The following is a 25,618-nucleotide window of genomic DNA, read 5'->3' as shown; positions in this document are numbered from 1 at the left end:
AACTTAGCTACATACGGTCTTCAAACAGATCAGAGGAACCTTACTGTATTTTTGAGTTTTAATTTCCATTTTTGTTCTATTATAATTAAATATATATCTTGTAGATAAATAAGAACATTTTGCATAATGGTTTTCCATTTTTATGCTTACCACCTGTAAAGCACAAACTAGAATCTTAACAGTTAATTTTAATATGCTAAATGAATTCATTTCATAACACTTACAAATAGACATAAGTAACTCGTATCTTTGAATTTAACCTGTTCCGAATATGCTATTCTAACTTATTGTCTTGTTATGACAGTTGTTTACATTGTACATTGAACATGACTCAGACTCTTGTTGACAGACTTGCATTACTTTCCATGTAAACAGTTTTTATTGTATAATTACTTACTTCATACTCGTTCATATAAGAAACCTTTAGATCCACGTATGTACCATTCAAAGCGAGTTAAACTATAAGGACACATCCCACACGTTAAATTACAGTATACTAATGTTATATTGTGTGATTTACAGAATATCATTTACATGTAACTTTGTATTTTAATGTTGTTACATCACAAGGATCCAAAATCATGAAGCAGTTTCAAACTAAAGAAACTTGTGGCATATGATTTTTTAAATCAAAGAAAACTTCATTCCCCATGTATGTCCATACAGGATTGATCATCAGAAATTCTTGTGAAGTGCCTTAAAAAGGATGGTAATATTATAGTCTGAACATTGACCTCCATCTCCCTTACATCATTTCCTTGGCATTCATTTCTGGATTCGTTATCAGAGACATCACTTAGAGATTTTTCCCTGACAAAATTAACCATCGAGAGATGTTACGCACATCGCAAAGATATATTTATTTTCAAAACAGGAAGAAATATTTTAAATTTATAAATAGTTTTCAAACGACTGAATTTCTTAATATTATCTGAATATGTATGGTTGAATTAAAAGCTGAATTAACACAAACTTTTTGTACATGAATATTACCTTAACTTGATTGCATCGATTTTCAATCCAATCAAAATAGCAACATGGAAAAGTAGAGCGAAACTTTGCCCGCCAAAAGTTTATTAAGGGACCTAGACACGATTTCAGATGAAAATTTGATTTTTGATTTCTATATGTATACAATTGTTTACTTTTGTATTTTGAATGATTCACCAAAATATGAATGTTAGAAGTCATTTTACAAGCAAGATACAAAGGAAAGAAGTCTTTGTTATGTAAACAAACCTCGAGTCTTATATTTGTTTACAAATACAGTAAAGCAAAGAAATTGCCATTTCTTTATCAAAATAGCTTGTGGAAACAAGATTGATTGATTCAGTGGGTTCATAAATAATTTCGTCACAACAAACAACAACATTAGATTGAAACTTATATCAATACAACAAATATGTAAACATTAACAGGACTCGAGCTTTGTTTACAAAACAAAGAATTATACCCTCTGTAACTCGCTTGTAACACGATATTTGACTCTCAAATTTTGTCAAAGCATTGAAAACATCCATATTAACAATTCTAGACATAAAAATTGAAAAATTAAATTTTGAAAATTTTGAGGTCAAATCGTGTCCAAGTCCCTTTAAGAGACCCATTTCATTTATGAGTTTACCCATACACTATTGATATCACAAACGGATAGTGAGAAATACGATGAGTGTCTTTGGCATATTATTGCAAATCATTTTCCAAACACCCTTGCACCTTGCAAGACAACTTATTCCTAATCCAAATGGCGAATGTTTATTATATCTGTACTGATAAATAGAGAATAATACAGACCTTATTCCATATCACAGCCATTATCAGATATTGGAGTCTCGGGCTGACAATGGCTGTGATTTTGGAAAAGATGTCTATTATTATATTTATTTCATCCTTTATTAATTTAAAAGAAATCAACTTGAATAAATTGATTTTGAATATTAATTGAAATTATTGATATTAATTATTAGTAGTCTGTATAAGTATTAAATGAAAATATGAGATCTAATTGTTTTAACAAACATATAGCTTTAGAACCGGAATTTCCCCAGGTTTTAAAAGATAATTGTTCCAAAACATTTGGTAGCTTTTGAAGTTTTTAACAGCGCTTAAAAATGTCGACTTTAACAAATTGTTATTTTTTAGTCTGTAAACATGCACAAATGAAAAAAGGCAGAGAGGTTCCATAAGGGGTGTGATACGGATCCGGATCAGCCCTTGAGGACTAATAATCTGTATCAGCCCTGGAGGGCGATACGAGTTTTGTGATGTCATCTGTATCAAATATGCAAAAAACTTGTACTTATTATTAAGTATGTAATAAATCGTCGTAAATACAAAATACTTTGTGTTATTTATATTATCAATAACTTAACTTATATACATTGTAGCATCGCCAATTAAGCCAACTCCTTGGTAAAAAAAAAAATAACTCTGGTAATTTTCTATCCTAAATGAGATTCTATAAAGACTTCAAAAGAGCCGCCATATTGCATATGAAGACGCGAACGAAAACATATTTTAATTGTAATTTCACGTCGTTAAAATCAAAAGTTTAAAAAAAATCCAAATACTGCATGCCTTGTGTTTATTCCTGAGTTTGTTCTGAATAAAATAAGTGCTAGTATATGTAAATATAATACATATTACGGCGTGAGCGTAACTATAATTTCATTTATTTCCAGGCTTGGAATCTGTGCATTACAGGTCAGTAAACAATTGGACGGAAATTCTGGTATCATTTAGTACTATAGCTACATTTAAGAACTTAATGTAATAACAAATGTACTAACGGCATTTCAGTTATTTAAAAAGATGACTGAATGCTTGGTAAATAAAGATTAATTTGTAAATATCGAACAACCTTTGCAGTCCTCGTTTCTTTGTCTTCTATACAAAATTCGGCTTAATGTTCAATGGTTTTTTAAGATATGGTCACAAGTCTAGTGTAAGGAGGTATTTCATTCTTGTGCACAAAACGTAACTAAATGCAAAGGAGGTTGTTTGGTGTAGTAATCATGCACCACAACACGCTTCAAACGCCTGCTTTTAGGCCTAAAGCTGACATGAATTCATAAAAGCATTTTAGGAGACTTCCGGTTTGCTAATGGACAGGTGAGCAAGGTGTATTTTGACTGTTCGAATACAACCAACAGCGTCTATTGTTTATAGTGAACCAATTAACTGTGTCTTCCACGTGAAGACTCTATGTATATACTTTTGTTTGTTTTGCTAATTTGTATATATTGTGCTGAAAAAAAGACAGTGTAAATAGTAAATCAAGTGTGAATGGCTGCCACGTCAGGTGGTCGCCATTTTGGCGGATCAAAGAATTTGTTTGCTGGCAGAAAATACTGTCGAGAAAACACGTTATTCGTTAATGTTAAAGACAATTCCTTTGTCAAACCTGAGGAAGTAATCACATTTATTCACGAGACTTGTGGAGTTGGTAGTTTATTAGCATGTGTACCGAAATCTGGGAATCTGTACGAAATTACATTAGACGGAAAAGCCCCCATACAGTACCTCCTTGAAGGGATAAAAATAGGTGACAACACTTTCGAGTGTAATGAAGTTGTACCAAGCTCGTTAGTGGTTAGTTTTATGCACCTCCCTGCATACGTCGATGACAATGAAATCGAAGCAACGTTAAAATCAATGGGTGTTGAACTATTGTCACCAATCAACAGAAGGTTTTATCCAGGTACTACGATAGCCGACGGCACACGATATGCAAAAGTCAGACTACCAGAACATATGACCTCGTTTCCTTGCACATTAAAGTTTCAAAAAGATTACTACCGATGTATTCACAACGGACAATTAAAAGTGTGTTCGCTGTGTTATTCTAGTGAACACCTTTTTAGGGCATGTCCAGAATTCCGATGCTTTAAGTGCAAAGAACAAGGACACTATGCAAGGGCATGTAAATCTACCAGATGTAAACAGTGTGAGGAATGGGAACACAGATGTTCGTGCAGGGTGAGTGAACACGGAGACGAAGGCGAAATCGATGAATGGGACCATGAGGTGAATAACGAGGATGACATGGATGTACACAGTGTCGGTGACGAGGAGGCACCAGAAGGGGACCAGGAAACCGGTGATCAAGAGATCGGTGACCAAGAAAAATCGGACACAAAAGAACAAGATATAGAGGGAAAAGACACGGAGGAGACCGAAACTAGTGAACAAAACGGAAAAAGTGATAATGATAAAACGAAGGAAACACAATCCGAGAAAATACCACCTGATGTTATAGATTCCGAAATACGCGAAAATGAAAAAGAATCATCAACCGTGGAATCAGACCTCGACACGGAAGTTACCGTTAAAAACACAAAGAAGAGAAAAGGTAAAGAGAAAAACAAAGGCAAAGCAAAGAAGAACAAATAAAATGAAAGGAATACTAAGTACTTACTTTATTTTCACAATGGTTTTTATAACATCGTGGAATTGTAACGGTTTGTGCAATGTTGATAAAATGAAAATGGTATTTCATTTATTTGAAGATAGAAAATATGACATTGTAGCTTTACAGGAAACCCACTGGAAAGACAATTTTATTGAAAATTATAAACATCTATGGAACGGTGATATATATTATGATAGCACAAGTGTGTCATCTAAAGGTGTAGCATTTTTAGTGAAGAATAGCATCAAAACAAAAGTTGAAAATATAAATGGGTTTGATGGTAGATATTTACATATAACATACAAAGAAAATGACACCAAATATGACATTATAAATGTATATGCACCAAATGATGTAAAAGAAAGAGCATTGTTTTTTAAAAATATTATTGAAATAATGCCACGTTCTACAAGTTTAATTATTATGGGAGATTTTAACAATACTCTCGCAGACATAGATAGATATGGAAAAACTGTACATAAGTATGATCATAGTTACAAAGCGTTGATAGATATGATGATTGAACATAATGTGGTTGATGTTTGGAGACAAAGAAATGAAAAGAAAAAAGTTTTTTCAAGAAAAGTTGTAAGAGGAGATATGATTGTACAAAGTAGAATTGATTTTTTCTTGATCACAAAAATTTTATGTGCCTATGTTAGAAATATTTTTTATGTAGAAACAACAATGAGTGATCACTCTATGGTTGTTATGAATTTTGATACAGATGTGTCTGAAAGAGGTCCAGGTGTTTGGATACATAACAATTTACTTTTACATGATGAATATTACGTAAAGAAAGTTCAAGAACTCATTGAAAATGAAAAACAATGTATATTATTTGAGCAATCAATTTTGGTGTGGTGGGATAATTTAAAGTATAAAATCAAAAAATTTTCACGAAATTATAGTCAGAATAGAGCAAGAGAAAAAAATAAAGAATATTATAGAATTCAAAACAGTTTACAAAGATTGTCAGAAAGAATAGCTGATGGTGAAAATATAAACATTGAACATTTTGAAAAGCTTAAAACAGATCTTAGTGAATTTGAAAATGAAAAATGTAGAGGAGCTATACTAAGATCTAAAGCACAATGGGCTAATGAATCGGATAAGTGTACGAAATATTTTTTGAATTTAGAAAAGAGTAGACAAGAATCAAATGCCATAAAAGAGTTGGTGGATGAGAATGGTGAAGTTACAGAAAATGCAGATTCTATATTAAATCTGCAGTATGACTTTTATTCTAAATTATATTCATGTGTAACAATTGATTATGATAGTAAAAACCGGTTGTTATCATTAATTAATACAAAGATTGATGACAATGATGCCGCATCATGTGATAAATGTATTGATGTTAATGAAATACAACAAGCTGTGAAAGAAATGGCCAGCAATAAAAGTCCTGGTCCTGATAGGTTGACTATTGAATTTTATAGAAATTTTTTACCCCATTTAAAAAACATATTGTATAGACTATTTTTAGAAATTGAAAATCAAGAAACATTGTCACATTCTATGAAGATGGGTGTCATTACATTATTATACAAGAAAAAAGGTGATAAGAGATTGTTAAAAAACTGGCGACCAATTAGTCTTTTAAATGTTGATTACAAAATAATAGCAAGAATAATGTCAAATAGACTCAAACATGTGTTACCTAATGTAATTTCTAATGATCAAACATGTTGTATTATTGGAAAAGATATAGCTGATACGTTAGTAAGTATTAGAGATATAATAGAAATGGTTGAAATGGATCAAGTAGAAGGTTATATTGTAAAAATTGATCAAGAGAAAGCGTTTGATAGAGTAAGTCATGAATATTTACTAGATGTGTTACAAGCATATGGTTTTGGAGATTATTTTAGAAAATGGGTAAAAATATTTTATACAGATATTTATAGCAGTGTAAAAAGCAATGGACATTTAACAAAATATTTTCCAATTAGAAACTCTGTTAGACAAGGTTGTCCAATATCTGCATTGTTGTATGTGTTATGTTCAGAACCTTTAAATTGTGCAATTAAATGTAACCAATGTATTAAAGGAATAGATATTCCTATGTGTGATAAAACTGCATTAGTTTTTCAGCATGCAGATGATACAACGATAACAGTGTCTGATAAAAAGTCTATTTTTCAAATATTGAATGTTTTTGAATTATATGGAAAAGCATCTGGTGCCAAAATTAATGCACAAAAATCTGAAGTTATGTGTATTGGAACAGGGCAATTGTTATCAGATGATAAACAACTTATCAATATTACAGAAACAAATGTCATGAAAATTCTTGGAGTTTATTTTGGTAAAAACCTTTTAGAATGTGAAAATTTGAATTGGAGAAGCAAAGTTCAAAATATCAAACAAGTTCTTAATCTGTGGAGACAAAGATTGTTGACAATACATGGAAGAGTTAGTGTAATAAATACATTACTTATGTCTAAACTATGGTATTCATTGTCTGTAATTTGTATTCCATTTTGGGCTAGAAATACAATTCAGAAGGAATGTATTAATTTTTTATGGAATTATGGTACACACTTAGTGTCATATAAGACAATTGTCGGAGAAAAAGAAAATGGTGGTTTAAAAATGGATGATATCTATTTGAAAATGCTTTCTTTTCGATTAAAATTTTTAGCAAAATATTTTTGCACAAGAAAAGAGCTTGTATGGAAATACACTTTTAGTTATTTTATATCAAGAATTTGTGACTTGAAAGGAGGGGTGGAAATGTTTCTTCTACAGTTGAACAAAAAAAATTTACAATGTTTACCTTGTTTTTATAAAGAAATGTTTAGTGCTTGGTATGCTGTGAAGGACAATATTGAATACAATGAACGTTTAAATGATGTGTTTAATTACTGTTTGTTTTTTAATCCAAAAATTGTCAATCAAAACAAGACATTGTTATGGAAACATTTTATAAAAGCGGGGATCACACATATCAGAGACATTTCTTATGAAGTGATACCTGGATTTTTACCTGCATCTTTTATTGTAGAAATGATACATGAATGTGATTCTGAAATTAATGCAAAACATATCAAAGAAGATTACAAAACATTATTATCTATTATTCCAGAAGAATGGAAAAGTGTTGTTCAAAACAATGATTATAGGAAAGAAGTATGGTTACCTTCTTTTTTACTTTGTGTTGAAAATACTAATTATGTTTTTCCTTCATGCACTGTAAAAGTCTTTTATAGATTGTTGATTCAAAAATTGTTTAATCCTCCAAAGTCAAATGAATATTGGTTAGAAAAACTTAGAACAAACGATACAAAGATGCTTGATAATAGATGGATTGTACTTAAAGAAAGTGGAAAGCCTCCTGATGTAGTGGAGCTTGATTTTAAAGTTTATCATAATGCAATTTTTACGTATGAGAAATTGTACAAAATTGGTAAATCGGATTCCAACAGATGTCCACAGTGTTTATCAGAAAGTGAAGATTTACTTCATATGTTTGTAAAATGCAAAGAAATACAAGATTTTAAAAGTAATTTTATGATATACCATTTAGAGTCATTATTGAAAGATTGTGAAAATAGTGTATACAATGTCTTAGATATCGATGAGATATTCATCACAGCTTTTCCCAATGTTATGAAAAATGTTAACACTTTTTTTGTTAATTTTTTTATGTCCTTATGTAGATTCACAATTTATAGAAGGAGACAGCTTATGTTGCAAAATAACAAAACTGTGCATTTGACAAGTTTTTGCAAATATTTGCTAAGACATTATATCTATTACAATTATCATTATATGTGTATTGTGAACAACAACAGAAAAGTATTCTTTAAAAAGTTTTTGAAAAACAATCCACTGCTGAAAGAAACAGAAGGAGTATTATTGTTCATTTTTTAACGAATTTTTATTGTAAACTGTCAAACTATATATAATGCTGTGATACTCATTATGATGATTGTTGATGTGTAATTTGTATGATTGATCAATAAAAGATAAAAAAAAAAAAAATGTGTGGTGATGCTAGTAAACTAAGGGTCCCGGGTTCAATTCTCGCTGTGGCCGTTTTTTTTTTGTTTTTTTTTTCATTTTTCTTTCTAGAACAAAAACCGTTTTAATACCTTTTCTTTCATAAAGTTAATACATTTTGTTGGAAATTAAGCACAACATTGAATTAATTTTTTTTTAATAGCTTAAAGGTGGCTTAAAGGTAGCTTAAAGGTGGCTTAAAGGTGGCTTAAAGATAGTCTTTAAGCTGCCTTTAAGCCATCTTTACGCTTTCTTTAAGCCACCTTTAAGCAATACATATAGCTTAAAGGTAGCTTAAAGGTGGCTTAAAGATCGTCTTTAAGCTACCTTTAAACACCTTTAAGCTATCTTTAAGGAGGACTTAAAGATGGTCATTCATCCTGTGTATGTATACAATTGTTTACTTTTGTATTTTGAATGATTCACCAAAATATGAATGTTAGAAGTCATTTTACAAGCAAGATACAAAGGAAAGAAGTCTTTGTTATGTAAACAAACCTCGAGTCTTATATTTGTTTACAAATACAGTAAAGCAAAGAAATTGCCATTTCTTTATCAAAATAGCTTGTGGAAACAAGATTGATTGATTCAGTGGGTTCATAAATAATTTCGTCACAACAAACAACAACATTAGATTGAAACTTATATCAATACAACAAATATGTAAACATTAACAGGACTCGAGCTTTGTTTACAAAACAAAGAATTATACCCTCTGTAACTCGCTTGTAACACGATATTTGACTCTCAAATTTTGTCAAAGCATTGAAAACATCCATATTAACAATTCTAGACATAAAAATTGAAAAATTAAATTTTGAAAATTTTGAGGTCAAATCGTGTCCAAGTCCCTTTAAGAGACCCATTTCATTTATGAGTTTACCCATACACTATTGATATCACAAACGGATAGTGAGAAATACGATGAGTGTCTTTGGCATATTATTGCAAATCATTTTCCAAACACCCTTGCACCTTGCAAGACAACTTATTCCTAATCCAAATGGCGAATGTTTATTATATCTGTACTGATAAATAGAGAATAATACAGACCTTATTCCATATCACAGCCATTATCAGATATTGGAGTCTCGGGCTGACAATGGCTGTGATTTTGGAAAAGATGTCTATTATTATATTTATTTCATCCTTTATTAATTTAAAAGAAATCAACTTGAATAAATTGATTTTGAATATTAATTGAAATTATTGATATTAATTATTAGTAGTCTGTATAAGTATTAAATGAAAATATGAGATCTAATTGTTTTAACAAACATATAGCTTTAGAACCGGAATTTCCCCAGGTTTTAAAAGATAATTGTTCCAAAACATTTGGTAGCTTTTGAAGTTTTTAACAGCGCTTAAAAATGTCGACTTTAACAAATTGTTATTTTTTAGTCTGTAAACATGCACAAATGAAAAAAGGCAGAGAGGTTCCATAAGGGGTGTGATACGGATCCGGATCAGCCCTTGAGGACTAATAATCTGTATCAGCCCTGGAGGGCGATACGAGTTTTGTGATGTCATCTGTATCAAATATGCAAAAAACTTGTACTTATTATTAAGTATGTAATAAATCGTCGTAAATACAAAATACTTTGTGTTATTTATATTATCAATAACTTAACTTATATACATTGTAGCATCGCCAATTAAGCCAACTCCTTGGTAAAAAAAAAAATAACTCTGGTAATTTTCTATCCTAAATGAGATTCTATAAAGACTTCAAAAGAGCCGCCATATTGCATATGAAGACGCGAACGAAAACATATTTTAATTGTAATTTCACGTCGTTAAAATCAAAAGTTTAAAAAAAATCCAAATACTGCATGCCTTGTGTTTATTCCTGAGTTTGTTCTGAATAAAATAAGTGCTAGTATATGTAAATATAATACATATTACGGCGTGAGCGTAACTATAATTTCATTGATTTCCAGGCTTGGAATCTGTGCATTACAGGTCAGTAAACAATTGGACGGAAATTCTGGTATCATTTAGTACTATAGCTACATTTAAGAACTTAATGTAATAACAAATGTACTAACGGCATTTCATTTATTTAAAAAGATGACCGAATGCTTGGTAAATAAAGATTAATTTGTAAATATCGAACAACCTTTGCAGTCCTCGTTTCTTTGTCTTCTATACAAAATTCGGCTTAATGTTCAATGGTTTTTTAAGATATGGTCACAAGTCTAGTGTAAGGAGGTATTTCATTCTTGTGCACAAAACGTAACTAAATGCAAAGGAGGTTGTTTGGTGTAGTAATCATGCACCACAACACGCTTCAAACGCCTGCTTTTAGGCCTAAAGCTGACATGAATTCATAAAAGCATTTGGTCGCCATATTAGTTACGATTGCTTCTTAAAAATAAGTCTGTAGTTTCGCAGTTCGACAGCTGTTTTAAGTTATTAAAAGGGCATTGTCCTGTTTTTGTATGCATACTTTTCAAACAAAATGACATGTAGGACTTCATATGTATTGCTTTTATATATTTTGGCAACATTTTTCGCCATTTTCGGACAGAAACAAGCCAGTTCAAGAAGTGTTTACATTCTTATCCTCAAATGTACAAAATGACCGCACATTCCCCTTACGCCATAAAAAAATATTTTAAGTATACTGCTTTAAAAATTGGAAATTTTCCATTTTCTTCATCTAGAGTTTTTTCTCAAAAAGATTAATGTAGCCTAAAAATGGCCATGATCATCTCCCAATGTCTAAACAGTTAATAAAAAATCACTGAAGTATTGTTGGAATTCATGTTTCTGAAATCGAGCAGTGCCGCCTTAATTAACGGATGCTATTTCAAGCTATTTCAAGCAATTTATTTTACTAAACATTCTGATATATTTAGCATCTAAAGGAATTGGTCAGCATATATGTATTTATTAAGGAAGTGCTTTTTATTCACAAATTAGTCAAATCATTGTTTTCTTAAATCCTACAGTTGAGTTAATGTGCTTGATTTTGCAATGTTCAGGAGAGTTTTAATACATGTAATGTGATAATAAGGTATTATTGTTGTTTTTTAATCAGTATTACCATTAACGGTTTTTTCTGTTTAATTAATTCTTTTCAACTTGTTAATTTTGGTTTACTTAGCAAGTATTTTTTTTTTTACATATATTCAATTAAAAGTACACGTGAAATTTTTTTTTAAAGTCAACATTTTTCTGCGTTTCAATATAAATTATCAGGCTACGTCCTATCAGCACTTCATGGGTCTGTTCTTACAGGGAGATACAACCAGGGATTTTTGCAATATCTTAAAACGAGTTACATTCAAGGAGGACACCATTGGGACCATGTCTGGATTTTGTCATATTTTTAAAAGTGTTTCGTTCAAATAGAAAATCATCTCTGCTAGCCAAGTGTGACGATCCAAGATGTTTCTCTATTCGTATTTCTCTATTTATAGACAAACACTGTGGATCGTCACTCTTGACCAGCAAAGATGCGGTTATACCATTGAGAACATGTTTGCATTTTGCAATACTTTTAATACTCGTCTATGATCATAACAATTGTTACATTTTCAATTAATGAAGAGTTCATACCATATATAAGCAATATGATATGATGTGCATTGCAAGATACACGTATGTATAAAGTATTTTGTGTTATTATCGCATAAACCATCATCTCTTTAGCAGAAGTTTCTTTGGATATTTCTGACCGGAAGTCGCGGTCGTCTGGTTTCTTTTCCATTCAAAGACGTGAAAGATGTTGATGTGACAGTTGTACGCATTGTGTTGGACTCAGACTCTTGTTCAGATCTTTCATCAATTTCCGTATATACGGTTGGAAGGTCATTATCTTCCATTGTATTTGTAATAATACGAGCCCTTTTAACTGGCTTAAAGATCCATTTTATTCCATTTACGAGTATTAAGAGTATAATGACGCAACTAACAATTATAATTGCCATTTTTAAATTCTTGGTTTTCAAACCTTGGTCATTGTTAAGTTCCTCTTTTTCTGTTGAGTGGTCTGGTGTAGCTGCAGAACTGTAGCTCCATGGGAAATTCGGGTTGACGGACAAAGATACCCATGACCTCGTGTTGACTAAAAAATAATTCACGTTATGTTATTCATTAAATTATGTGAATCTTCACAATTTCGCTTCATGAATAGATGAATTAAATGTTTCATGTATTTGTATTTTGTACATACCTGCTGTTATCTGAATTTCTGTATCATTTCCTTGACATCCATTGACGGGGTCACAATCAGAGTTGCTACAGGTACAGGTATTCAAACAAAATTTCCCAAAAGTAGGGTAAACACAATGTGACTGACAATTCACTCCAAAAGATCCTGGCGGGCATTCTGTATTTAATGAACAGTGTCATGTTTATTTTCGCTAAATGAAAGTTGGAATATATTCTATATGATATAAATATAATATATAATGAAATATATTGTAATTATATATATCTTAAAGGGGCATGGTCACGATTTTGGTCAACTTTTATTTTTCCAATTTTATTAGTTACAATGCTTTAGGGATGCATTTCTAATGATCAAATGAAATTCTGGTGCCAGTCGTTGAGTTTTAAGCAAGATACAGGGCTCACAGTTCTTCGTCATGTAAACAAGGCTCGTGCCCTGTTTTCGTTTAAATAGGTTTAATATACCAGTAAAAAATCTTTTAAAGCTGGTTTTTCTATCTTATTATTCATTTAAAGCATAAATAAACAGTTCCTAACGATTAACACATTTCTTTTTGGTCTAAAACTGGAATTTTCACTTCAATATTCGAAATGTAAACAAACGCTTTGTTTACATAGCGAAAAATTGTAAGCTCTGTAACTCGCTTATAACTCAACAAATGACACTCAATTTTTGGTTGCCTATTAAAAATGCCTTACTAAGGCATTGTAAACATTAAAATCGAAAAAATAATTTTTGACCAAAATCGTGACCATGCCCCTTTAATACATGTACCTTTGCATTCTCCTTCGTCCAGATAAAAGTTTGTACAACACGGAAACCTACAAAGTAGCGGTAATATTTTGAGTGTTGACAATATAACAGCAATACAATGTATAAAACATACAAAATTAATCTAACTTAGGCTAGGCACATTTGCGTTGATGTGATTTTAAAGAATAAGCAACAAACTAGATTATCAAATAATACATGTATAGTGGTCGAGGTTTAATATCAGTTTCATTAAAAAATATATATATCGTTTAGGCATAAATTCATTGATCCAAAGTAAAGTTATACTTACTGGTTGTTTTCACTTCTCTCATTGGAACAATTACCAGCTTTACCATTGCACATTTTTATTACCAGCAGAAAACAGTTTATCAAAAGGAAACTCATTTTCTTAAAAATGTCACAAAAATGTTTTTAAATGAATTAAAATGATAATAAAACAATATACACGCATAACAGAGATCCATGTAACTCTCTCATGCTACATGTAACAATTTAATAGCCCAAACAGGAAATTACACTGAATTTTTGTTTACATCAATCAACTCCAGCATATAGTATACTATTGAAGTTTGGTGAATGCAGTCTGAGAAGGAAATTATATTTAAGTCTGCATACATCTGCTTTCAATTGCATGATCACAACATAATTCAATTTCAAAAGAATTTAACATTAAACAAAAATTTAAACTTCGGGTAATTGAGTCATTAGCTTAAATGCATAAATATATATATACATATGTACATTGCAGTAGTTTTGGAAAAATGAAGATTGTGATGATGAATGATTTCCAATGAATCTGAAAAAAATGATATGACTGAGGCATGTCACTCCCACATCTTTGCTCAGTTCCAGTTTTTGTTTTGAAGTGTATATTTATGGTGTATTTTGTATATTTGCGCAGCCTTCTACAGCAAATTGAAGCATATTCAACGAGGACTATATTTTGATCTAGAAAGCATTTTATGTTTAAACAAAAGTATACCTAATGGAAATTAGGTTGTGTTTATTGGTAGTAATATTTCTGGAAAAAAGCACGATTAAGTTAAGTTAAACTCTCTCTCTCTCTCTCTCTCTCTCTCTCTCTCTCTCTCTCTCTCTCTCTCTCTCTCTCTCTCTCTCTCTCTATCTCTCCACCCCTGCGATTGTGTTCGGAATGTTTTCTTTATCGTTGCTAAGTACGTAATAAATCCAGAGGTGCTCGAATGAAAGTTCACGAGACTTCACCGAAATGTGTTCAATTCCTGTGAAATTTCGAGCGGAAGTATAAGTGTTCGGATAAAATTCTCAAAATACGTAAGTACTGGTCGTTTTTCATATCATATCCTACTTTGATTTATGTTAAAACTTGGAAAGCTTTTAAGATGTATGTCTTATTCCACCATTTACAGGTATTTATATCAAACGATAATATTCAGAACAGAGTTATCGTTCGTGTTCGAGTGATTGAAAATATAAACACTGGGTTCTTTAATAAAATCATAGCCATGTTTGATGCTTGTATTGTGCAATACCATGTTTAAAAAAAATAATGGGTGTCTGTTTTGCATAAAAACTTAGTGTATCGTGCCATTTTCAAGGAACATTCTGCATAAAATAGTATACTCTATTTCACTATTGATGTTATTACTAGGTCAGGCGCGGATCGAAAATTAATCCTCAGAAGGGATCTCTTTTAAGCATGTTAGTTGTTGCATCAGCAGACAAAAACTAATATTTGTATTGTCACATTTATTTCTAGACCACATTTTATTCACCAATTAATGAAGATAAAGTTTAAAATCAATAAACATCTAGATTTTATAATTGACCACAAGAACCTAGATTCTGTGAAAAAGACTATAAACACGAGGCACGATTTTTACTGCGAAACTGAAAAGGTCAAATAAAACCACGTGGTCTAAAATTTGAATGACAATAACATTCGCAGGGGTGTCTCTCTCTCTCTCTGTTTTTAAACATTTGATCATCATGAAGTGCATTACTCCGCTCGGAACTTTATTTTTCTGCATTTACGGGCCAGTTAACGCGGACAAGATTTATGTTTTATTGATATAATATATCTCGATCTGGAAGATCATTCGTCTTGTGAATATTTCTTTAAAATCATGTTTAATTTTTCAACACATAAAGCAATTACATTGACTTCATTAATATCTTTTTATTGCATAAAAAAATAAGTACTGATAGTTTTTATCCTTAAATTTTTATTACATATTCAAATAATTTCTATTAATTTTCTTTTAAGCTACTTTTTGATTTAAAGCTAGAGAAAAGTGCACTTAGTAAAGAAATTGCTAAAGAAAGCTAGACGGTTGTAGGCATCTAAAGACCATGTTGGTCTCCTTAAAACATTAGCTCTGTAAAAGAATGAAGAAAATATTCAAATTTTATGAAAGTTGTCCTTACCAAATAGCAGTCCATAGTTTAAAATATATATATATATATATATATATATATATATATATATATATATATATATATATATATATATATATATATATATATATATATATATATATATATATATATATATATATATTATAAGAATTTAAGGTAAATGTTTGATGTTTTTCAATGGTAATCTTGTGTTCTAATGAGAAACAAATAGGCCATTGTTTTCTATCAAATAAGGTTTTCTTTATACTTTTTTTTTGCATAATTTAGACTCAGTACAAAATAATAAACTGTACCATGGTGATATTTACAATGTAAGAAGAATGTCAAAATATTTTGTTCTTTATATAACAGTTTATGAAAACAGCACTGCTGTTATTTATTTTGGGAACAACTAGCCCACTGTTTGGTAGTTTTGCTACCATTTTGTTGTCTATTGCCTGTATAGTACCCCTATTTCACTTACCAAACAGGAGTCATTTATGAAAGTTGTCCTTACCAAAAAGCAGTTCATAGTTTTAAAAAATATATATATTATAATAATTTAAGGTGTATCGGTTGGTTTAAAAATTTGTTGACATCCCAGCCTCCTTAAGTTAAAAAAAATCATTTAAAATACATGTACATGTACATCCTTTATCTTGCAATCAATATCAATTTTAAAATCTTTAAAGCATTGTATTTATTATAAAAAAAATTGTACACAGCGTATTTTAGACGAATTGGTGGTCGTGACAAATTTGAAACTGCATTGTTATCCATTAGAAGAATATCTAGAAAACCACCAAAATCTAAAAGGTAAAATATATGGATTTTTTCTTTTCTTAATAATAGGATACTGCTAAACATGTCATATCTTAGAAGTTTTGGTAGATTTGATGGTCAATTTGTTTACCACCCAGCCTCCTTTTAAAATAAAACTAACAAAATCAATAATTCATATTGTCATATTTTGGTTTAGGCTTTCCTTTTCTCTGGCAGGTTTTGCACTTTACGTTATAGTATCCTGATGCCAAACATTTACAGATCGGCACCCACAGATGTCGACAACTAAAGCCGTTAACTTCAGTGCTTGTGTTGTGCGACTCCGCCAAGACCTTTAAATACTTAGGTTTGGTGTCAAGGTCATTTGGACTGGCTTTGGGGTCATTTGTATTGATGTAGGGATCATTTGGGTCGACGTATTCACCCGAACCTTCGTAAGAACTAGGGAACACCTGACCAATGTTTAATAGATTAGACGAAGCAGGAAGGACCACTCTTCCAAAATGTTTTGTCCTTATCACATTTTGTTTCTGATTTATAACTTTTGCTTGTGTTGTCTGTGTCTCGAAAGTTCTTTTTCCGCGGAAAATCTCGCAATTTGTGTCCACCGCATCTGAGAATGTCATAGGAACGGTTTTTATTTTTTTGATTAAGATCACGATTATCAACAGAAGAAAAAATATCGTGCTCCTAATATTATGATTGAAAGAAATATTTGTAACGTGGATGATAAAGCATTACAATTACTTTCTTCAGCTTGTTTTATAATCGCGCCTGTGGGTGTTCGACTGAAGTTGCGGGTTGTAATCTCATTAGTAAATTTCTGCCAGTGACGTGTATAAATGTATCCCTTTTCTTCTCCGTTTTCGGCTTCTCCTCTTTTGCTGTCAGTGTCGTTCTTTCTGTTTCTGCTCATTTCTCTCTGAAAACCTATATACCAGAAGCAAACTATCACACCATGCTTTGAAACACCCAAAAACCGTATTGCACTGTCCCTATAATATATATGTTCATGCGACACCAACGACTAAAAAAATAAAAATAAAACACCTATAATAGCTACAGTACTACTATTATACGATAAAAAAAACTAGTCAAAGGAAGTTGTGATATACATAAACAATTTATATATGCTACTAATAATTTGAAGTATAATATTGGTGATAAGGTGTATTAAAATAAGGAATATTCACTCTTTAGTTATAATTACTATGCAATGGCTATTCTTACCTGAAATAAACAGACGGTCTTATTCCACTCGAAAACGATCTTCAAATGGCATGAACAAGAAAACGTCAGACTGGAAACGTGATTTAACAAGTACATTTTGTATAATCAACTGATTCTTCTCTCTTGGGCTTATGATCAGCAGATCATGAGTTCGAATTCGCCTGGAGCTTTTGTTCATGTTTGCTGAGTTAGACGTTTTCGAAAATGTAATTTTCCATCCAAAATTGCACATTTTTTTCCTATTAGACTATGATATCTATCATAATCAAGTAATTTTCTGCTGATTTGAGAAAATATTTTATGGTGTAGTGAGCCACCTTAAATCTTTTTCTCTATGGAAAAACTTCACATTCCCTCTCTTAGCGTATAAGAGAACTTATACATGAGCTAACCCCTCCCTTTCCCTTCCCTACGGAAGATAACACTAAGCTAAAGTTTAAGAGGTTAGTTAATCACGTATGTAAGTTTGTTTGTTCTATTACATACAAGTATAAAATGAAGTTTCACACCAATTTTATAGTGGTTTAACAATGTTTCACAAAACTATTAAAAAGTCCATTTCAATATAATTGTAACTAAAATTATGATTATTATATAATTATCAATCACCCTTGTGTACTCTTAGACTATAATTTTTGATTATTATAGTTACCGGATATAAGTATAATTTCACACTTCCGGATTTTAATAGTGTTTTATTTACAAAAACTTCACAACGGTCTGGTAATAAAATAAAAAATTGACTTGTGTCGTACCTGTCTGAGTTTGTGGGGTTTATTAAGGTACACCCGTGCTTTCATGCCTCCGGTTTTCATTTACTGTAAGTCGTTTTAATTCCACGGTGTAAAAACTTCACGATTAATCAAAAAGTACCAATCGCGATGGTTTTAAGCTCAGGCTTCAAGAAAACCAGTTGATCAAAGTATAAGCATTAACAAGTTTTTTAAAAAACTTATGTTAAAATTTACGATGGGTTTAATTTAGCAGAAAAATGATAAATCGCGGACATAGTGAAATTAAAACCATCGTGATTATTTGCTCATCTACAGTACATTAACTGAGAACTTTCGGTTAACACTTTGGCTGGTGATATGAAATTCTAGTAACAAATTGTTTATAATGTGTACACTGTACATATGTACTAGTATGTTTGAATGTTTCTAGTGTGCACATACATGCATCAGCCAGAGGGCAGTCAGAAAATGACGTGAACAAAAAATAAACTAGAAAAAAAGCTTGTTAGAAAAAGGGAAGAGTTGCACGGCCATATTTTTGGCTTCTACTTGTAAATTAGAATAAAAAATTCAACATGCATGTATTATGTCAAATGATTTTTTTTAAATCGTTAATATTATTAGATTGACTTCCTCGATTCATTTTACCCTTTATTTCTAAGTTTGCTATGACTAGCTTAATTGAAAAACTTGATATCACAAGAGGGTAAAGAAAAAAAGAGGGTAAACAAGTTCAATTGACTATGATGCAAAATCTACTTGCATGGGCAATTACGTGTATAATGATATATTATAAAATATATGGTTGCAAGTAATTTTTAATGGGTTTTTTTTTTGGGGGGGGGGGTCTTTATTTGTGTATCCTTTTTATTTTATTTTTCTACATTCAGATATTCTTTTACAGTATTTAATCAGGAAAAAATTACTCAAATTTTAAAAGATTTTGCGATATCACTCGAAAAAAAGACATTTAAGGTATTTTCTAATTTTTTGCAAGGTTGTGTGTTGATTAATATCAGGGTTATTTTTTCATTCTTTGCATTGAAATCTGTTATATTGTTTTGATGAAGTGGTTTTGATGATAATATGATTTTCATAAATTACAATGATTTTTGTATACAGGTAACAAAAGATGATGTGTTTGTGCATAAGTTGATAAAATATGAGATCATTCTTCTTTGCGTCACGATTTGGATGTTGATATTTGAACCTTGTTATCTGTAACTCGCGGAATGAAAAGAATGCCCACATATGTATGATTATTTTGTGTTTTTACTCTTAGAAAAAAATTCTGAGAGAAGTGGACGTAGAGATATGTTTCGGACATTGCAATGATAAACTATTCCCAAAAGTGTCTGGAAAGCGTTCTTAATTAAAAAGTTTTCACACATGTGTTTGAAAATTAACCATTTTGAACGATCACATGAACCAACAAAATATAAATCTTCTTTATTACTTTAACATCTTTACATTTACAACTTAACGAGGCCGAGTACAGATCGAGTACGCACGCTTTCGCGCAGCGTTTCATTTGTATTGTGACGTCATCTTTTTGCTTGGTTGACGCCATGGCGTGATTGTTTCAACTGCAGATATTCATCGAAATTTGTTAAAAATAGCTTTTTGATGTGTAAAATTAATGTTATATTGTGGAATAAGCATAAATGTCTCGAAGTATAAGCTATATTTGGGCTCGGGTCGAAAACGTGAAGAGGGTTTAGCAAGCCTACCCCTCTGCATCGTTTTCTTAACCCGCCTAAATATAGTTAAATTCACTGTATATTTCAAGACAGTAACCATGTATTTTATATCAATGACCCTTAATATGTGATGTTATGTATTTATTTCTTACTTAACTATGTCTGAATGTTTTAATAATACTATAAAGATCACCATTCTGCCTTTATCAAATATAAAATAGCCATTATCTGACAAATATGGGAAATTGGGCACACAAAAACAATTTGATAAGACCACTGGAACAAAGCAGGAGGTAAAAGGTTTCTTTTATTTGACCATTTGATGCCTTTTAGCAACAACTTCAATATTTAGAACAGAAAAAGAAATCCCTAGGGCAGAAGTATAAAAAAATGTAAAAAATGTGCAAAATTGATACATTTTAAGGAAAATCCCATAGGGTCCTATGTTAAAAATTAACAAACTTTGAGATGACCCCTTAAACAAACGGTGTGGTGAATGTCTTATTTTTTATATCTTAGAATAATAAATATATCAGTAGAAATTCATGTAAAAAATTTCATTCAAAAATCTAGGGCAGAACAAATTAGACCCGGCCTCGTTAAGCAGGAGATTTGTTGTGTATTCCTGACCGGAAGTTGCGGTCTGATTTCTACTCTATTCAGAGATGTTCAAGACCTTGCTGTGACGGTTGTACTGGTTGTGTTGGACGCGGACTCTTGTTCATATATTTCATTAATTTCCAGATATTCGGTTGTTGGGTCATAATCTTCTCTAGGTAATTCAAATGTTCCTGTTTTTCTTATTGGCTTTAAAATCCATTTTAATCCATGCACAACTATTAGGAATATAAGGATACAACCCACTATTATAACCGGTATTCTTAAATTATCGTTTTTCACGTTACCTTGGTAATCATATAATTTCGTTTGAGGTGTTGAGTGTTTGGGTTTTTCTTGCTTTTCATATAATTCCGTTTGAGCTGTTGAATATTTGGATTTTTCTTTCGTTGATGATACATCTGATTTGATGATCCCTAAAATGAAAATCCACATTGTACTTTTTGCATGATGATAATAATAATAATATTTTCAACACTTCATGAATTTCCTAATTTTGTTTCGTGCATGTATCTGCAAATGATCTTTCAACATGTACCAACCTGTTGCTGTCTCAATCTCTGAATTATTTCTTTGACATCCAAAGACATGATCACAATCTGTAGCATTACAAAGACACACTTCCTTGCACAATTTACCATAGTAAGGATAAGGGCATCGTTGAGAACAGTTCGTTCCAAAATATCCGGATGGGCATGCTGAATTTATAAAGTGTTGTCAAATTCATTTTTTTAATAGCTGAATCTTTTTTTAAAATAATCTTTTTCATTACATCTGTCTGATTTTTTACTATTCACCTTTACATTCTCCATTATCCCAAAAATAGTTTGGGTAGCATAGAGTCCTGCAAACAAACATCGAAGAAGTGTTTTATTGGTACATATTAGTATACACATGAATGAATTATAAGAATTGAACTATGAACACCAAGCAGAATTGAAAAGGTTTTTTTTTTTTTTTAAAATACTTATATGTATATTATACGTTTCTCAGCCTTTAGTTTTGTTTGATATAATACGACAAACTGTGTCCGGTGAAAAAAATGAAAATAAATTCAGTGTGGAAAATAATTATTTCGGTTATGTATATATTCAAAATATTTATACTTACTGATCGTTTTCATTTTTCTCACTGGAACTTATGCTTGCTTCACAAATAGGATATTTTAAAACCAACGGGAAACAGCATATCAAAAGAAAAGTCATTTCTAGTACCAATAAATAAATTACTAAATTTAGTAATGTGTTAATATAACAAAACACGAAACATTATCATGCTCAAAGTAAAAAACTAGTTATATCAAACCATCAACAGGAAAAAAGATAATTATATCCTTTTGAAGTATGTATTCATCTAGAAAAGGAAATGATCCTCTAAATTCAATTGCATTTTTGTATGGCATGATCATGCCATAATTTATTACACAAATTTAAAGTTATCGATGTAAATATATCTTGGAGATCGAGACATCCTTTCTAGTGAATCTGAAAAAGATGTGCTGTTCACAGAGTTAGTTGGTCAAAACTTGATCTGCAGACAGGCTTAAATGTTGTCCTCTGACTAGTCAATCCCCGTCTGATTTCCTCAGTTCAATGTTAGACAGATCTGCCATTTAGATCTATGTACAACCTGTTTAATTATTGTACTAATGATGTTACACTTTCTTGCTGTGTTTAAAAAATAAACGTCACTACTAATGCAAATCAAATTGTGTTAATTGGTAATAACATTTCTGGAAAAACAACGATTAAGTTAAAATGTCCCTTTAACTAAGTATCAGGTGTGGTCATGTATTTTATCTTGACTGACACAGGATATAAGTTACAGAATATCATTTAAATGTAACTTTGAATTCTAATTTTGTTACACCACAAGGATCCAGAATCTTGAAGCAGTTTCAAACCCAAGAAACTTGAGGCATTGACTACTAAACTTCCCTTTTTCCAATTAATCTGATTTATCTTCCATGTTTTCTGCTATGCAAAGTATTTTATAGATTATCATATTTTCAACTAACACATTAAAAAAAGATTCTGATTTTTTTTTAATGTTTAAGGGCCGCCGGTATGTAAATGATCTCTTTGAGCATCAGCTGGCCTAAAGGTAAAAGAACTGGAACAACTATTACCGCTATTTGCTTTGTATATTTGCGCTCATAGATGTTTCGGTCCGCCTTGATGAATTTTACTACATATTTTGTCATCAATGTCAGTTTTCCCCTTTTCTTTTCCTATAGTTAGAGTATATTTGTCATTTAAATACTGGTATCTATGATTTTTTAAATCAAAGAAAACGTCATTCCCAAAGTTTGTTCATACAGGATTGATCATCAGAAATTCTTGTGAAGTGCCTTAAAGAGGATGGTACTATTTTAGTCTAAACATTGACCTCCTTCTCCTTTGTATCATTTCCTTGGCATTAATTTCTGGATTCATACTCAGACACATCACTTAGAGAATTTTTTCCCTGACAGAATTAGCAATCGAGAGATGTAACGCACATCGCAAAGATATTTATTTTCAATTTTGATTGCACTGATTATCAAACCAATCAAAATAGCAACATGGAAAAGTAGAGAGAAACTTCGCCACGCCAAAAGTTTATTAAGAGACCCATTACGTTTATGAGTTTGCCTATATATTATTCATATTACGTATGGATAGTGAGAAATATGGTGTCTTTGGCATGTTATTGCAAATCAGTTCCTATAAACAGCCTTGCGCCTTACAAGAAATTTTATTCCCATTCCAACTGGCTAATGTTTAATATATTTGTACAGATAAATAGAAAATAATGCATACCCTTTTCCATATCACAGCCAGTATCAGATATTGGAGTCTTGGACTGATTCTGGCTGTGATATGGAAAAGGGTGTCTATTATTATATTTGTTTCATCCTTTATTAATTTATAAGAAATCAACTTAAAATATTAATTTTAAATATTATTTGAAAGTAGTCTGTACATGTATTTAAATAATAAGAGATCTAATTGTTTTGACAAACATATAGCTTTAAAACTAGAATTTCCCCAGGTTTTAAAAGATGATTGTTCCAAAACATTTGGTAGCTTTTGAAGTTTTTAACAGCGCTTAAAAATGTCGACTGTAACAAATTTTTATGTTTTAGTCTGTAAACATGCACAAATGAAAAAGGGCAGAGAGGTTTCGAAAGGGGTATGATACGGATCCAGATCAGCCCTAGAGAACTGATAACCTGTATCAGCCCAGGAGGCCGAAACGAGTTTTGTGATGTCATCTGTATCAAATATGCAAAAAACGTTTATTTTTATCAAGTATGTAATAAATCGTCGTAAATACAAAAGACTTTGTGTAATTTGTAATCTTTAAAATTTACCTCATTTAGCATCACCAATAAAGCCAATTCCTTGCTCAAAATAATAACTTTGGTAATTTTCTATCCCGGCAGAGATTCTATAAAGACTTCAAAAGTGTCGCCATATTGCATATCAAGACGCGAACAAAAAATATTTTAATTGTAATTTCACGTCGTTAAAATCAAAAGTTTTTAAAAAATCCAAATACTGCATGCATTGTGTTTATTCTTGCGCTTGTTCTGAATAAAATATGTACCAGTTAGTAGTATACACATGTAATACATATTACGGCATGAGCGTAGCTGTAATTTCTTTGATTTCAAGGCTTGGAATCTGTGCATTACATGTCAGTAAATAATTGGACGGAAATTCTGGTATCATTTAGTATTACAGATACATTAAAGAACATAATGTACTTAAAAAAACAGCATTTCATACATTTAGAAAGATGGCCGAATGCTTGGTAAATAAAAATTAATTTGTAAATGATGTAGATCCCTTGGAGTCCTCGTTTTTTATCTACTATACACAATTCGGCTGTATGTTTAATGGGTTTTTTTAAGTTATGGTCACAAATTACAAAACAAAAGTCTACTGTGAAGAGGTATTTATTCTTGTGCACGAAATGCAACTAATGCAAAGGAGGTTGTTTCGTGTAGTAATCCTGCACCACAACACGCTTCAAACTGTTGCTTTTAAAGCTGACATGAATTCATAAAAGCATTTGGTCGCCATATTAGTTACGATTGCTCCTTCAAAATAAGTCTGAAGTTGTGCTGTTTGACGCCTGTTTTAAGTGATTAAAAGGGCATTGTCCTGTTTTTGTATGCATACTTTTCAAACAAAATGACATGTAGGACTTCATATTTATTGCTTTTATATCTTTTGGCAACATTTTTCGCCAATTTCGGACAGAAACAAGCCAGTTCAAGAAATGTTAACATTCTTATCCTCAAATGTACAAAATGACCGCACATTCTCCTTACGCCATAAACTGTCATTTACTGAAAAAAATATTTTAAGTATACTGCTTTAAAAATTGGAATTTTTCCATTTTCTTCATCTAGAGCTTTTTTCTCAAAAAGATTAATGCAGCCTAAAAATGGCCATGATCATCTCCCAATGTCTAAACAGTTAATAAAAATTCACTGAAGTATTGTTGGAATTCATGTTTCTGAAATCGAGCAGTGCCGCTTTAATTAACGGATGCTATTTCAAGCTATTTCAAGCAATTTATTTTACTAAACATTCTGATATATTTAGCATCTAAAGGAATTAGTCAGCATATATGTTTTCTTTAAGGAAGTGCTTTTTATTCACAAATTAGTCAAACCATTGTTTTCTTAAATCCTACAGTTGAGTTAATGTGCTTTATTTTGCAATGTTCAGGAGAGTTTTAATACATGCAATGTGATAATAAGGTATTATTGTGGTTTAGTAATCAGTATTACCATTAACGTTTTTTTTTC

At 31.1% G+C, this 25,618-nt stretch overlaps 1 protein-coding gene and 1 long non-coding RNA gene across 2 annotated transcripts; both read right to left on the bottom strand.

Moving 5' to 3' along the window:
- Window positions 1-12,076: 12,076 nt before the first annotated feature.
- On the bottom strand, window positions 12,077-13,831 carry LOC117681368 (uncharacterized). The gene is made up of 4 exons (XR_010710442.1): window positions 13,663-13,831; window positions 13,374-13,420; window positions 12,600-12,755; window positions 12,077-12,491 (listed from the first exon to the last, which is right to left on the bottom strand). It is a non-coding gene; the product is annotated as an uncharacterized lncRNA (long non-coding RNA).
- Window positions 13,832-20,677: 6,846 nt separating this feature from the next.
- Window positions 20,678-22,091, bottom strand: LOC109619519 (uncharacterized). The gene is made up of 4 exons (XM_020069737.3): window positions 21,925-22,091; window positions 21,612-21,658; window positions 21,357-21,512; window positions 20,678-21,230 (listed from the first exon to the last, which is right to left on the bottom strand). Exons 1-4 carry the CDS (start codon window positions 21,935-21,937, stop codon window positions 21,093-21,095), a joined length of 354 nt encoding a protein of 117 aa, XP_019925296.3. The 5' UTR covers window positions 21,938-22,091; the 3' UTR covers window positions 20,678-21,092.
- Between the last annotated feature and the right edge of the window lie 3,527 nt (window positions 22,092-25,618).

This window comes from Magallana gigas, chromosome 2, assembly GCF_963853765.1.
Source record: "Magallana gigas chromosome 2, xbMagGiga1.1, whole genome shotgun sequence".
In the NCBI taxonomy this organism is placed as follows: domain Eukaryota; kingdom Metazoa; phylum Mollusca; class Bivalvia; order Ostreida; family Ostreidae; genus Magallana; species Magallana gigas.
The sequence above is the reverse complement of the archived record's forward strand: the minus strand, read 5'-3'. Positions and strand labels throughout refer to the sequence as shown.

Coding starts and splice junctions, on each gene's coding strand:
- LOC109619519 (XM_020069737.3), bottom strand. Junction 21,513..21,611: donor GGATAATGGAGAATGTAAAG/GTGAATAGTAAA, acceptor TTATAAATTCAG/CATGCCCATCCGGATATTTT. Junction 21,231..21,356: donor AGAGATTGAGACAGCAACAG/GTTGGTACATGT, acceptor TTTTCATTTTAG/GGATCATCAAATCAGATGTA.